The sequence below is a fragment of the Apium graveolens genome, chromosome 10, assembly GCF_009905375.1.
Source record: "Apium graveolens cultivar Ventura chromosome 10, ASM990537v1, whole genome shotgun sequence".
Classification (NCBI taxonomy): Eukaryota; Viridiplantae; Streptophyta; class Magnoliopsida; order Apiales; family Apiaceae; genus Apium; species Apium graveolens.
In genome coordinates, this window is record NC_133656.1 from 162,578,577 (window position 1) to 162,594,149 (window position 15,573).

Consider the following 15,573-nt stretch of genomic DNA (forward strand, 5'->3'; position numbering starts at 1 on the left):
TCTAGATGAAGAGGCCTCATAGTTGTCCTGATATGTGACTGATGTGACTGAGTTTTGATTAGAAGAAACTCCCCCTGAGTTTGTGGATCTTTGACTTGAAGTTGGGGTCCTTTCTGAGTGTGATCTATATTGACTTTCAACTCCTATTGATGACTCAATGGATGTTGATCTTTGCCTTTCGACGGATGATGCAGTTTGTTTCTCAACAGATGATGCACTTAGTCTTTCGACGGATGTTGAATTATGTGCTTCATTTGTTGTTGACTTTTCTGCATTATCCTTAGAGATTATTTCTTGATCACTTTCATCTTCACTATCATCTCAATATTGTAAAATTTGAGGCTTTCATGGAAACCTTCATCTTGCAGTCCTTCAATCTTCTTATCATCAAACACAACATGTACAGATTCCATAACAATGTTAGTTCTGAGATTGTAGACTCTGTATATTTTTCCAACTGCATACCCAACAAAAATACCTTCATCTGTTTTGGCATCAAACTTTTCATGCTGCTCTGTTTGATTCCTTAGAATATAGCATTTACAGCCAAAGACATGAAGAAAGTTTAGTGTTGGTTTCCTATTTTTGAATATTTGATAGGTCATGAATTTTGCTTGATTGACCAAAGAAATATTCTGAATGTAGCATGCAGTATTTACAGCTTCAGCTCAAAAGTAAGTTGGTAACTTTGATTCTTCTAGCATTGTCCTTGCAGCTTCAATAAGAGATCTGTTCTTTCATTCCACCATTCCATTTTGTTGTGGAGTTCTAGCTGCTGAAAATTCATGCATGATTCCATTTTCTTCATAAAACAACCTCATAGAAGAATTATTGAACTCAGTTCCATTGTCACTCCTGATTCTTCTAACCTTGAGATCAGGATGATTGTTGACTGGTCTTATATGATTGATAATGATTTCACTAGCTTCATCTTTAGATTTGAGAAAATATGTCCAAGTGAACTTTGAGAAATCATCAACAATCACTAGACAGTATCTTTTCTTTGAGATTGACAACACATTGACTGGTCCAAACAAATTCATATGCAGTAGTTATAAAGGTTCCTCAATTGTAGATTCAAGCTTCTTTTTGAATGATGCCTTGATCTGTTTTCCTTTATGACAGGCATCACACAGACCATCCTTTGAGAACTCAACTTGAGGAATGCCTCTTACAAGATCTTTCCTGACTAATTTATTCATAGTCTTGAAGTTCAGATGGGACAGTTTCTTGTGCCATAGCCAACTTTCATCTTGACTTGCTTTGCTGAAAAGACAAGTAATAGAATTTGCACTTGATGAGTTGAAGTCAGCTAAATACACATTTCCTTTTCTTACTCCAGTGAGAACCACTTTGTTGTCCTTCTTGTTTGTAACAACACAGGCTTCAGAATTGAATGTTATTGAGTTATCCTTATCACAAAGCTGGCTGACACTCAAAAGATTGTGTTTGAGTTCATCTACTAGAGCAACTTCTTCAATGATGACATTGTCTTTAGAAATCAAGCCATATCCTATAGTATACCCTTTGTTGTCATCTCCAAAAGTAATACTTGGATCATCCCTCTCCTTGAACTCAGTGAGCAGGGTAGAATCTCCAGTCATGTGCCTTGAGCAACCACTATCCAAATACCGAAGATTCTTTATGTTTCCCTAATTGCTTGAGGAACTGACCTCTGCTTCATCTGATTTGGCCATCAGGGCTAGGTTGACATGGCTTGGTTCCGCATCTTCATCTTTCCCATCTGCTGCCCAGTCATTTTCCTGAGTCAAGAAAGCTCTTTCTTTTTGTTTGAGCAATTCAAAGCATTCTTTTTATAGTCAACTTGGTCGAATTTCTTTTTCACAGGATTAGGCTTTCTGCACTCATTTGCAAAATGACCACTCAAGACACATTTGAAACACTTGAATTTGGATTTATCCATCATGTTTCTATTTGGCTTGGCTGCTCCAAAATTCTTTTTGAATTTGAGCTTGACAAACCTTCTTGACAGGAAAGCTAGATGTTCATCTATATCCTCCATTTCATCTTGACTATGATGGTCTTCATGTTCAGCTACTAGCCCCTATCCTTTGCCATCACAAACCCTAGAGTTTGGTGCAGATTCCACAGCTTCAACCTTCATCTCTTTCACTCTCTCTTGTTCAGCTACCAGGTGCTATAGATCCTCCCTTCTTACTTCCTTTCTCTATCTGCTCATCTTGTTCTATTTCAAGCTCATAAATTTTTAGAATGCCATACAGTCTCTCCAAAGTAAATTCCTTGTAATCTTGAGAATTTCTGAGAGAAGACAGTACATAGGCTTCCACTCTTTTTGTAGAGATCTAAGGAACTTCAGGTTTGAATCTTTTAGTTTGATAGACCCTTCCATGCAACTTTAGTGCATTTAGTAGTTTTTGAAATCTACTAAATATATCACTTAAAGATTCACTAGTCTTCAAAATGAAAGTGCTCATACTGCTGGATTAGAAGTTGCATTTTGTTTTCCCTCACTTGTTCAGTTCCATCACAAATGATCTGAATTGTATCTCATATTTCTTTAGAAGTCTTGCATGTTGATGACTTTGTCAAACATATCTCCATCAAGACCATTGAACAGAATGTTCATATCCTTCTTGTCTATGTGTACCTTGCTCAATGTCTTCATCTGTCCATTCTGCTTGTGGCTTTGAACAGTTTGCTCATCACCTACAGCTCCTTCAGTATCTGTAGTAGCTTTTCTAGGGACATGAGGGTCCTTTCTCAATGCAATTCCACATAACTTTCATCTTGAGAGAGAAGATGCAGGTGCATTTTCACCTTCCAATAGTGATAGTTGTCTTTATTCAAGAATGGGATCTTTACTCCAACATCCTTCCTGCTCTCTTGTTAGTTGCTTTGATCTTTAAACTTTTAGTGTGTCAAGAGTTTACTCTGATACCAATTGTTAATCCCAGACAATCTAACAATTGAATTACAGAATGGGGGTTGAATGTAATTCTTGACTTCTTCTTGATTTTAAGAACTTCTCTAACAAATATACATAACAGTGTTATGAATATGCAAAAATGCAGAATGAAAGTATTGATGTATTCAAAACACAAAGTAATTTAAATACAAGTATTTAAAAACTTTCTGGTGGATTGAACTTATCCACCAGAGATATATATTTCGAGAACTCTTTGATACAAAGATTGTACACAGCTACTTAGAAGTAGAATCACAAAAAACAGAGAAATTCTTCACAGATACAGCTTTTTTATTTCTCTAGTTGATTGCTTATTTTTCTACTAGCTACTCTTAATTTATATATTACCAAGTTACAAGTGAATAAGACAAACTAATAAAACAAAATGTGTCTTTGTCTAATCACATGTTTCTTAAATTCTCCATCCAGTATCTTTGATTTTCTTCAAGTAAGCATGGAAATGTAAATGATTATTTGTTCTCTTAAACCTGTAAGTAGGCTGTCACATTCCATTTGCATGCAATCAACCCATGTGACTGTCAAGTCACTATCAACTGCTTTTTGAATTTGATCATCCGTTGGAGTTCTATTGAATCATCCGTTAAAACTTTGTTGAATCATCCGTTGAGAGTCTTGTTGAATCATCCGTTGAGAGTCTGGTTGATCATCCGTTGAGAGTTTAGTTGAACATCCGTTGTGAAAGTCTAGTTGAACATCCGTTGTGAAAGTCTAGTTGAACAACGGATGTTCCTAACAACGGATGTTCCACAAGGGTTTCGACGGATGATCAACTAGAGTTTAACCTTGTACAATCCATATCCACCTATTAAGCCTCGACGTGTCGGACCAGACCGAACCTCCCATCCTTTCACAAGCCTAATTGGTGGGATAAGCATTACACTGGCCTTTTCCGATCTCTAACATCAAACTCCTTCCAACTCCATACCAATGATACGTTTCATGCAACTCAGTGGTGGTATAGACATAACTTTCCGTCTTGTCCAACCCCAGCATGAACCCCTTTATACCCTGCTTCCAATGATTACATTTCATGTAACATGATATATCTAAAGGCATGTAAATCAAGGACCCTTAACATTGATACATATTGTATAGAGACATAAAAGATATAACCACTTGAAACTACAAAACTCCAAGAACGTGTATAAATTCTCTCCAAAAAAAACCAAACTAATTACAACTTGTATCAACAGAGATTTACAAGGCAAAACCCCTTCTATAATAATCAGCCAAACCCAAGATTAGTGACAAAGAAGGGTGTTGAACAGGCCTCTATCAATGTCAACAACTCAGTTTTGCCTAGGTATAACAAATATTGTCAACTAAATCATCTCCAGCTTGCTTGATGCCAAGAAATTTCACTTTAACAATCTTTTTTAAAAAATTATTTTTTTTTCAAAACAGTAAGCACTGACCACAATAACTGAAAAGCAAGTTTGTAGTCCAACATAGCAGTCACGGGTTTAGAGCTACAAAAGAACATCAAAAACACAAAGTTAAAGCTAAGACAAACTTCTTGTGAATCTCTAGCTCTATATGCAATCAAAACTCCTTCATTCAATCCCTCTGAGAAATATTCAGTAGACTGGGTCCTCAAATGATATAAAAGAACAAAAATGTCATCTTCCTCTAGTGAAGCCCACCTTAATGATCATGAGGAATTAATGATACCTGATACAGAAAAGTATTAAGATAACAAAAAACAAAACAAAACAAGACAAGAATGGGTGGGGAAATGAAACACGGTGGTTCATAGAGGAATCTCTAGACTCTTTAAATTAAGGACTTCATAGAATCTACATACTACAACTGTATTGTAAACAAACACGAAGCGCAAATAGTCAGAGAGATATTTTTTTAAGAGAAACAGGCAAGTAATTATTGAAGGTTTGAAGGAATACGGCCAGCAAAAATATTAAATACATTGTATTATATCCAGCATTTTGGAATAGTGTGGAATTCGCACTTAAAGGGGAAGGATTTCTTTTTAGAGTGCTAAGGATGGTTGATGTGGAAAAGAAATCAGAAACAGGATACATATATGAGGCAATGGACAGAGCAAGAGAGGCTACTGTACAGTCCCTTTAAAATATGTGGAGAGCAAGTACTCCACTAATTTCAAATTTAATTCACAGGCATTACTTTAAATACTTGTATATACAAATTAAATGTGTATAGTGTATAATTTACGTTCATAACATAATTTAAATAGTTAATTAGTTATACTAGGTAGAATGTGCAACTACACCAACCATTGCACGCCACTGGTTATTATCTTAAGACTGGAGTTTTCCTATTCTAAGAAGGATATCAAAGCATATCATGAAGTGATGAAAGGGCTATAAAGTTGTATGGAGAAATTAGTACCTAGTCAAGGAACAAGATAAAATTACTCACTACTTTCCTATGTACGGAAATGTGTAGGAACTAGTTGGCATATCAGTGGCTAGGCGGCAAAGATCTACAAGTCTCCTAGTATAAATTTACTTGAAATATAATTAACAAAAATAGTCAATTTCAGTCTATAATATTCTAAAGATATTTAATGATATTTCAGCAGGGTGGTGGACTGGTGGTATTCTAATGGCGGGATTGCTCAAAATTTACAGAAACTTGCATTCAAAATCCTTAGCCAAACTTGTAGCTTGTTCGATTACAAAGAATTTCATAATGCATTAAAAAAATGGCACATTATCGGACCTCTTGAATGACAGGTTGTTTCTTTTGTTTCGTCGCATGAACTCATGCAGAGTATATCATCGCGTTGGTGCATAGAATATATTCACAACCGGGATTCTAAAATGAGTCATCAGTATGTACCAAAAATTCATATCAATGCTAATTGAACAGGGCATTATGTTTGAGCTCAGTGATGTAGAACTTGTACTATTGCCTTCTTAGAATTTTAATATCTAAAAGAAACAAAGACTACAGGAATATATTTAGGTTTAATCTAGTTAAAAGTAGATAGTTAGTTCGCTGAGGGTTAAATTATATCCAAGCATCACACTTGCTCATTAAAAAATGATCGATACACTAGCTTTGGGTCAATCATGGACATCAAAATCCGGTTTCTATCATTGTTAGGTTTATATCCATTATATTGTCTTTACCTCCTTAATCCTAAGGATAAGCTTCTATATTTATATTACAAACCCATTAGTTGTCCAGGTCATTTCATGACGAGGAGCACTACGACAGTGCGAGTGAAGGAGAGTACTTGTTCCGGAGACCTGAGACTAGTCACAATTACAGTTTTTATGTTAACCACCAGAATTCTACAATTTTTCACATGCATATTCCTAAAACAGGTGTCAGTTTCTACTAGTGTAAAAACTTGTAACTGACAAATTTATTAATAGGCAATAAAACCCGAGTAAATTTCCATGTAACTGTAAAGCCAATTAGTAATCGGTAATTTAGTAATTAATAATTGACCTCATTGTCAGAAATTAATTATGTGTTTGGAAATCTACATGCCTGAAAAATCATGATAATCTATAATAGAGTTTCCTGATCAGAAGCTCGGTACTATTCTCATATTTTATCATGACTGGGTTCACGTGTTTCATCCAGAAAATTTGTTGGGTAACTAGTGTCAGCAGTAACTTTAAACAACAGAGTAATCTCATTCAACTCACTGAACAAAAAAGAAAGACAGTTTTCAATATTTTTGACAGAAACTTTAACCTGATACGATTTTGTGGATGTATCGATAACAGCCTTGCACATAGAAAATATCTAAGAAATTGTAACTGATCAAAAAGTCGGAAACTAGCACCAACAACCCCCCCCCCCCCAACTAAGAACGATCATCTACAAAATCGCAGAATGCATGTGAAAAACATTAAAATTTTCATTATGACTGACCTAGTAGCTTCAAAACAAGTTTCTTTCCTTACCCCGGACATCAGACACTGTTAAGGTGCTCCTCGTCATAATATGACCTGCACAACTAAGTGGCATTTTATATTCAAATGAACAAAGTTTTTTGAGCTAACACAATTATAATGAGGACATGATAGATAGATAGACAGACAAATTGGAACACAAAAATGATACAACCCAGGTATTGATACTAGTTGAGGATTGACGGAGATATTTCAAAGATATTTCTCCAAGAAGAAGTTCAAAGCTTGAAAGTTATCTAGCCAGAGTGTTGTGTCAAGAAAACCACATTCCACTTTTAACTAGGGTATAACTGAAAACATTCTATTTGTCTTTCTGTTATTCAGGCATCATAATGCACAAATGGCAGTAAAACTAGTCTGACATCAATTTTTAGCATGAAGTTGTCTAAGCTATATGTTATCCTTGAGGTGACTACCGTGGGTAGACTCAGTACACACCCATCAAGTAGCAAGTAACTTCTGCTAATATAGTAGATGTTAAAAAGCCTCACTGCCTCGTATTCTTATTTATCATCATCATCATCATATATCCCTTTTGATCCTCAAATTATACTGCTCACAAACTAAGAAATTAAAATAAATCAATTTATTATTACACTAATCTACAAGTCCATAGTTCTTAAAGTTGAAAAAGTGGATAAGAAGCTTCCCTAACACTGATTCGTGTTTTTTTCTAGATCAGAGCAAGACAACTATAACAATGAATTTAGACCATCTTTAAATTATTATACACATCAAAACATAATTATCATTCATCACAAAAACTTCAACTACGAAAATAAAATTTACAAAATTCACTAAAGTTAACAACATTACAATTTGTTTCAACTTTCAAGTTTGAAGTGAATGTTCTCAACTCAAGTATCCAAGTTCTGTTCGTGGTCTAATCTACAGAAAAAAATGATAGAAAAATTTGATAACTTAAGCCATAATACAAGGTTTAGACATCAAAAACATCTAAACTTGAAAATCTTCTTTTGTTAATTTATGTACTTTTATACTTCATGTTGGCATGTAGCAAACCATCTCTTGTGTCATATGCTATGCAATTTCAAAAGGAATCAATAAAAAGATAGGATGAAGTTGTACCTACATCAATCCTCTCGGATAGGATCTCTAGCTGACAGGAACAAGAGTTTCAACATATCTACAAAAGCCAAGGAAACTAAAATTTTCCGGATAGGGTAAGCTCTTTCTTGCCCCGGTGTTAAAATTATAGAAAAACAAATTCCTCTTTCCCCGTATAATCTCAACCATTAGCAAAAGGTCATCTTTCCAGTATCCCAATGGCCATAGAGTTCCTAAAGACTCTTTAACATTGAACTGCTTAGTCCAGGACTCTTTGACCCCATAACTATTCATTACCCATATATCATATGCCATACCATCCCTTAAATGATGAGAAACAATATGGCAAAGTAATTCATTTATTACAAGAAGTTTACCCCCTTGTCTGCAAGACTCCAAAACAGTCATCAGCCTTAATTGCTCGTCTTTAAGGTCAAATGACACTACTGCACTTTGACAGTCTTCGTGATTTCTTGGATCTACAGCAAGCCAATGAAATGCTCCCTTCAAAAACACAGGAGAAGACTTCCGAATTTCAAGCGGAAAAACAGGCTCTTCCTCCAACGACACATTACTAACCTCTGAACAAAGCAAATTACTTGCTGGAAAAGTGGTCCAAGAATCTGTACTCATTTTGTACACCTCAATTTGCATTACAAACATATCTTCATCTGACGTGACAGAAGAATTCTCAGCACTATGGTAATAAACAATCCTCACAACCTTGTAATCACTAGTTTCAGGTTCGAAACCAAACGCAAGAACAAGGTCAACCCCTTTGGCCGAAGCATCAATCTGAGGCTTGGGAAGAAACCTATTTTGTTTCGTAACAGGATTCCACAACAAAATAAAAGATGCACATGCTATGAACTAATGTTTTACAGGAAGCTGAAGATAGTATTACGATAATAAATATGATAATAGTTCAATTATATTGACACTGACTCCTCACTTTCGAGAGGTGAGACTCTCCCAAATACTCTCAAAATACAATCATAATCAGATAACCCCTCCATGCTAGTCCCCCCATCTGTTATATCCTCATTACAATATTAAATGTTATGAAGTTCCTATTATACCCCTGCTGCTATGTCATTATTTCCCTTGTGACATGTTGACCTGTCTTGACGCTGTCTTCTTTTGTAAGTCAATAATATAGGCTGTCTACTGTCATTCCTAGCATTACCCCCGGCGAGAAGATTCACCTTGTCCTCAAGGTGGAAATCAGGAAAGAACTGGATGATATTGCTGGAGTGTTCCCAAGTAGATTCACTTTCTGGCAGACCTTCCCATTTAATGAGCACTTCATGGTCTGTTGCTTGCCCTGCGGAAGAAGTCCTAATTCCCAGTACCTGCTCAGGCTTACTCTCCATCACCATTGACTCCGTGAGAGCAGGGGGAAGCTGGGGAGAGATAACCAGGAGTCCAACAGCCTTCTTAAGTTGAGAGACATGAAACACCGGGTGTATTCTTACTGTAGATGGAAGGGCCAGCTTGTAAGCAACAGTGCCCACTCTTTGTGTGATTTCATAGGGCCCGTAGTACCTCGAACAGAGCTTGTCAAATGGTCGTCTGGCTAAGGATTGCTGCCGGTAAGGTTGCAGCTTAAGATACACATGATCACCCACTTTGAACTCCACTTCTCTTCGACTCAAATCTTCCTGCAACTTCATTCGATGCTGGGCTTGTAAAAGGTTAGCTTTCAAGTCATCGAGAATGGCATCCCGTTCGACAAGTTGATCCTCTAGGGATGATAGAGCTGTACTACCCGGCTGAAACTTGATTAATTGAGGGGGATCTCGTCCATACAGAACTTTAAAAGGGGTGTAGCCTGTAGAGACATGGTACGAAGTGTTATACCAGTGTTCAGCCCATGGTAAATACTTCACCCATAACTTGGGTTGACTCGAAATGAAGCAACGTAAGTAGGTTTCAACGCATTTATTTACCACTTCGGTCTGCCCATCCGATTGTGGGTGATACGCTGTGCTATGACAAAGCTTGGTACCGTGTAGCTGGAACAATTCTTTCCAAAACAAGGACATGAACACCTTGTCCCTGTCAGATACGATAGTTGAAGGAAAACCATGAAGCCGAACTACCTCCCGAATGAAAATTGCAGCCACTGTAGGACCAGAAAAAGGATGTTTTAAAGAAATGAAGTGTGCATATTTTGACAATCTATCGACCACAACAAGAATTGCATCTGCCCCATTCGATTTGGGGAGTCCCTCAATAAAATCCATGGAGAGATCTTCCCAAACTTTATCGGGTAACGGCAAGGGCTGCAACAATCCCGCTGGGCTTAAACTAGAGGTCTTTGATTGTTGACAAGTGAGACAAGCCTTTACATATGTTGCCACTTGTTTACGCATGCCCGGCCAGTACCAATTCGCAGCCAACCTTTGATACGTTTTAAGGTCTCCTGAATGACCTCCCATCGGAGAATCATGATAGTCCTGCAGAAATTTATTCAACAATACAGAATCCTTTGGTAACACTACTCTTCCCTTATACTTTAACACATCATGTTCCAACTGGTAACCTTTAGGGACCTCCCTTCCTGCCCTCAAATCGTTGGTGAGTTGCTTAATAAAAGGATCCTCCTGAATTTGAGGGTAAAGATCAGACCATTTTGGCCCCCCCGAAGAAATTATAGCACCTAACTCAATTGAACCAGGAAATTCACGTGACAACGCATCAGCGACCTTGTTTGAAGTCCCGGGCTTATAGTGAATTTCGAAGTCGAAACCCATTAATTTGCTTACCCACCGCTGGTACTCAGAACCAACTTCCCGCTGCTCTAACAAAAATTTGAGACTTTGTTGGTCTGTTCGGATTATAAACCTCCTCCCCAAGAGATAGTGCCTCCATTTGAGCACTGCCAAAACAATAGCCATCAATTCTTTCTCGTAAATAGACTTTAGACGTGCCCTTACACCCAAAACCTTACTAAAATAAGCGATCGGGTGACCCTCTTGTAACAAGACTGCACCTAATCCAAATCCCGAAGCATCTGCTTCGATAATAAAAATTTTGGTAAAATCAGGCATGACAAGGATGGGAGCTTGCATAAGGGCCAGTTTCAACTGTTTAAACGCTGTCGTCGCTTCCTGAGTCCAACCAAATTGGTCCTTGCGTGTCTGGTCTGTAAGGGGACGAGCTATTGTAGCATATCCTGCAATAAACCTTCGGTAGTACCCCGATAAGCCCAAGAATCCCTTTAATTCTTTCAAATTACTAGGGATAGGCCATGTTTCCAAAGCTTTAACCTTTTCAGGATCTACTGCTACCCCATTCTCTGAAATAATATGGCCCAAGTAAGCGAGCCGGGTCTGCCCAAACTCGCATTTCTTTTCATTAGCATAAAGCTGGTGGGTAGTCAAGGTCTCCAAAACCAAGCTTAAATGCTCAACATGCTTCTCTTCTGTTGGACTATAAACGAGAATATCATCAAAAAAAACCAACACGAACTTCCGTAAGAAGGGCTTAAACACCGCGTTCATCAATGCTTGAAAGGTGGCCGGCGCGTTCATAAGTCCGAATGGCATTACTAGAAACTCGTAATGCCCTTCGTGAGATCGGAACGCTGTTTTAGGAATATCCTCACTCCTGATTCGAATCTGGTGGTACCCAGATTTTAAATCCAACTTAGAGAATAGCTTGGCCCCTTTTAATTCATCCAGCAGCTCATCTATTGTCGGTATCGGGTATTTGTCGGGAACGGTGGCCTTATTTAGAGCCCGATAGTCGATACAGAATCTCCACGATCCATCCTTTTTCTTAACGAGGATGACCGGACTTGAGAAAGGGCTATGAGATTCTCGAATAATGCCCGCCTTCATCATATCACGAATCAATGCCTCAATTTCATCTTTTTGTGATTGGGGATATCGATATGGCCTTACGCTAATAGGGTTTGTCCCGTCTTTCAGATTAATCGCATGCTCATGACCACGGTTAGGAGGCAGACCTGGAGGTAATCGGAAGACCTCTGAATGCTGCTTTAATATGGGTTTTAGATAAGGAGGCATGTTGTCTTCACCCCTTTTCAAACCCTTGTGTTCCCCCGTGGCTGCTAAATGATTGCATTCCACCAAATACCCATCCCCGCCTTTCTGAATAGTTTTCATCATCGCCTTGAATGAGATCATGGTTCGGCCTAAAGATGGGTCACCTTTCAATGTCACACTTCCACCCCCCAACTGAAATCTCAAGGTCTGTGTTTTCCAATTAGTTGATACCGTACCCAATTTCTCCAACCATTGAACTCCTAGAATGACATCAGAATTACCTAACTGAAGAGGCAAATAATCTTCTATCACCGTAACCCCTTGCAAATGAAGCACTACTGATTTACACTCTCCTTTCCCCTGCACATCATCCCTAGTTCCCAAGGAAACACCAAAGCTCTTAGATGGAAGCACCGGCAGTCCCAAACTTTTAACAGCTTCTAATGACACAAAGTTATGGGTAGCACCTGGATCGATCATTACTACCACTTTTTTCCCATAATTTCTCCCATTAATTTCATCGTTTTTGGGCTAGTGATTCCAACTACAGAATTAAGTGAAATTTCTGGCTTGAAATCCATATTTAAATCCAACCCCCCTGTTTCTTCTAGTGTCTCCTCTACTTTATCAGCTTGTTCATACTCCTCTCCCCCATCATCCCCTTGCATCAAAATCACACTCAATTCTTTCTTCTTACACCTATGTCCTGCTGACCATTTTTCATCACAACGGAAACACTCACCCTTCTCCCTCTTACTTTGTAGCTCTTTTTCAGACAAACGTTTAATTTCTCCAACTGGCCTAGCAACCGGAAGAGGTCCCATACCCCGTGATGGTGAGGAGGAGGTGTGTGAGAATGCAGAACTTGTGTGTGTGGAAGGACTGTAGGAACTTGAATTATTCTTAAAAAAGGAATAAGATGAATTACCTGAATACGAGGATACTGAACTAGCCCGTTTCCCAGCTCCGTAGAGATGTAGCCCACTTCTCAACTTATCTTCAACCTTAATGGACAGGTCCATGGCATGATCAAGGCTTCTAGGCCCAAGTAGGCGAACCTCGGCCTTGATGTCCTCTTTCAGGCCTGTAATAAATTGGCCCTTGGCAATTTCCTCTGGCACTCCCACCAGTGGTGCCATAAGTTCGATAAACCGTCGACGATACTCAACCACATCAGAGGTTTGATGATGGTTCAACCACTGTTCGTATAAGCTGCCAGCAGAAGTCGGCCGAAATTGATGGAGGAGCATGCCCTTTAGTTCTTCCCATCGGCGTATGGGTCTCCTACTGTGTTCCCATTGGTACCATAATAACGCAACACCATCAAGAGATACAACCGCTGCCTCCACCTGTTCATCCTCCGATAGGCGATAAAACTTGAAGTACCTCTCAGCTCTTAGGATCCAACCATCTGGATTGTTACCTTCGAATGTTGGAAGGTCTAATTTCTTGAATCTCCAATTAGGGCTTGCGTTATAGTTTTGGTGAGAGTTTCCCCCAAAATCTTGAAAAACCCTACCCGACCCATACTCTCCGGTTCGACCCGACCCGTTTTCTCCAAACCGCCCCGACTGAGTACCTGAACCCTCGGGTCCACCCATTCCCGCTCCATCTCCATGTGATCCAAAACGTCCACTGCCAGATCTGTTCTCCAATGAAGGTTTCCTGACCTCACCCTGCAAAGTTTCCATCGACTTGAGAGTAGTCAGCGATGAACGCATTTCTTCTTGGAATTTTTCTTGTTCTCCCTTCATTAGATTCATAAAGACATCTTGCATCTCCCTTGAACGAGCAATCCGGTCTTCCAATCGTTGAGTGGTCTGCTCCAACGAATTTGCAAGTTGCTCAATTAGGGTTTTTTGCATTTCTTGAGCGGCGGTGTTTACCGCAACCGTGATTTGTTCTGCCATCGTTGATTGTAGAGTTGTGAAACCCTGCTCCAACAACTCAATACGGTGCTGATTTGTAGGTGGGGCTCCCATGGTGTTCCTCAACCGTACGGCTCTGATACCACTTTGCTATGAACTAATGTTTTACAGGAAGCTGAAGATAGTATTACGATAATAAATATGATAATAGTTCAATTATATTGACACTGACTCCTCACTTTCGAGAGGTGAGACTCTCCCAAATACTCTCAAAATACAATCATAATCAGATAACCCCTCCATGCTAGTCCCCCCATCTGTTATATCCTCATTACAATATTAAATGTTATGAAGTTCCTATTATACCCCTGCTGCTATGTCATTATTTCCCTTGTGACATGTTGACCTGTCTTGACGCTGTCTTCTTTTGTAAGTCAATAATATAGGTTGTCTACTGTCATTCCTAGCAGCACATCTTTCATCAGGGGCTCTTAGGTCAACACAAAACAAACCATTACAGCTACCTATTACAACAAACTGACTCGCAATCGGATTAAGATGCTTCACATATGAAAAACTTAGTTCGAACTGATCCTCCAGTGCGCTCTCAACAAGCAAATGATCCGTAAAGCTTCTACCCCTATCTTCCTTATCAAAACTTAGAACGTAAATCGAACAAATATCCGCATTACTCGTGGAGGTAACACGATCACAATGGCTAGTTACAAAATCAGGGTTTCTAATCAGTTTATCAAATCTTTTGCACACACATTGACAACTCAACAAAGACTTGGCAGGCAATCTCGATAGAATATCACTTAAAGTATCCCTCTGTAAATCATATATCGACGTCTCCGACTTCATGTCAGTGACAAATAACACAATCTAACTGGAAAAAAAAAAGAGACACAATTTCAGTAAAGACCATCTCTTTTAGGAAAATACTAAAGGCTATTAAAATAATTCAAGAATTACAAATGAAACAACAAATCAAAAACCCGTATGGGTTTTCATGATGTGCAGCTAGCAATTATAACAACACCATTTAATAATAACATAATACAACTCACTGGGACATAAAAGCAAACAGCTAATGGGCATTTTCAAATTTGCAGGAGAAAAATTAACTATATTGAATATTATGTAGCAAGTAGAAATTAACACCTACCTCAAAGCCCCTGGGAGTCTTGCGGATGTCACAATACAGAGAGGAAATTGATTTTGCTCAACGATGGTTATTGACAAACGATGGTTTATGACAAATTCACAGTACAGATACGGTATATCTAAACGGGAGTAATAATTTTGACCTTACCCGATAAACAAAAATCAAAAAATCGAAATTGAATTGAACCGAAAAAAAATCAAAATTGACAAAAGAATGAAAAAAACTGGACAGTTTAGTAACCAATATGGCTATATCCCTGCAAAGTATTAACCATACATTTATATTATTTTAATATATATATATATATTGATATATATATTGATATATATATATTGATATATATATTGATATATATATATTGATATATATATTGATATATATATTGATATATATATATTGATATATATATTGATATATATATATTGATATATATATATATATATTAGAATAGTTTTTATCGAAAACCTCGAAAACCACCTATGTTCTGCAATCAAAACACTATGAAATATATTATTTTGTGAAGTATATTCTATAAATATCACTGATTCATTAAAATTGTTAAAGATCGTTTAAATTT

General features: G+C 38.0%; 1 protein-coding gene across 3 annotated transcripts; it reads right to left on the reverse strand.

Moving 5' to 3' along the window:
* Positions 1-3,693: 3,693 nt before the first annotated feature.
* Positions 3,694-15,241, reverse strand: LOC141688990 (uncharacterized). 3 transcript variants are annotated; one of them, XR_012562206.1, is made up of 3 exons: positions 14,997-15,241; positions 6,839-6,915; positions 3,694-4,639 (listed from the first exon to the last, which is right to left on the reverse strand). XR_012562206.1 is itself a non-coding variant. In XM_074493148.1 (2 exons), exon 2 carries the CDS (start codon positions 13,940-13,942, stop codon positions 12,443-12,445), a length of 1,500 nt encoding a protein of 499 aa, XP_074349249.1. In that variant the 5' UTR covers positions 13,943-14,717; positions 14,997-15,241. The 3 variants fall into 3 exon arrangements, 1 of the variants encoding a protein (XP_074349249.1); XR_012562205.1 differs by having other exon boundaries at positions 6,839-6,923; XM_074493148.1 differs by lacking the exons at positions 3,694-4,639; positions 6,839-6,915 and adding an exon at positions 12,443-14,717.
* Between the last annotated feature and the right edge of the window lie 332 nt (positions 15,242-15,573).

Bases quoted from the DNA above. Each gene is read 5' to 3' on its own strand.
- LOC141688990 (XM_074493148.1), bottom strand. From the start codon at position 13,942: ATGGGAGCCCCACCTACAAATCAGCACCGTATTGAGTTGTTGGAGCAG.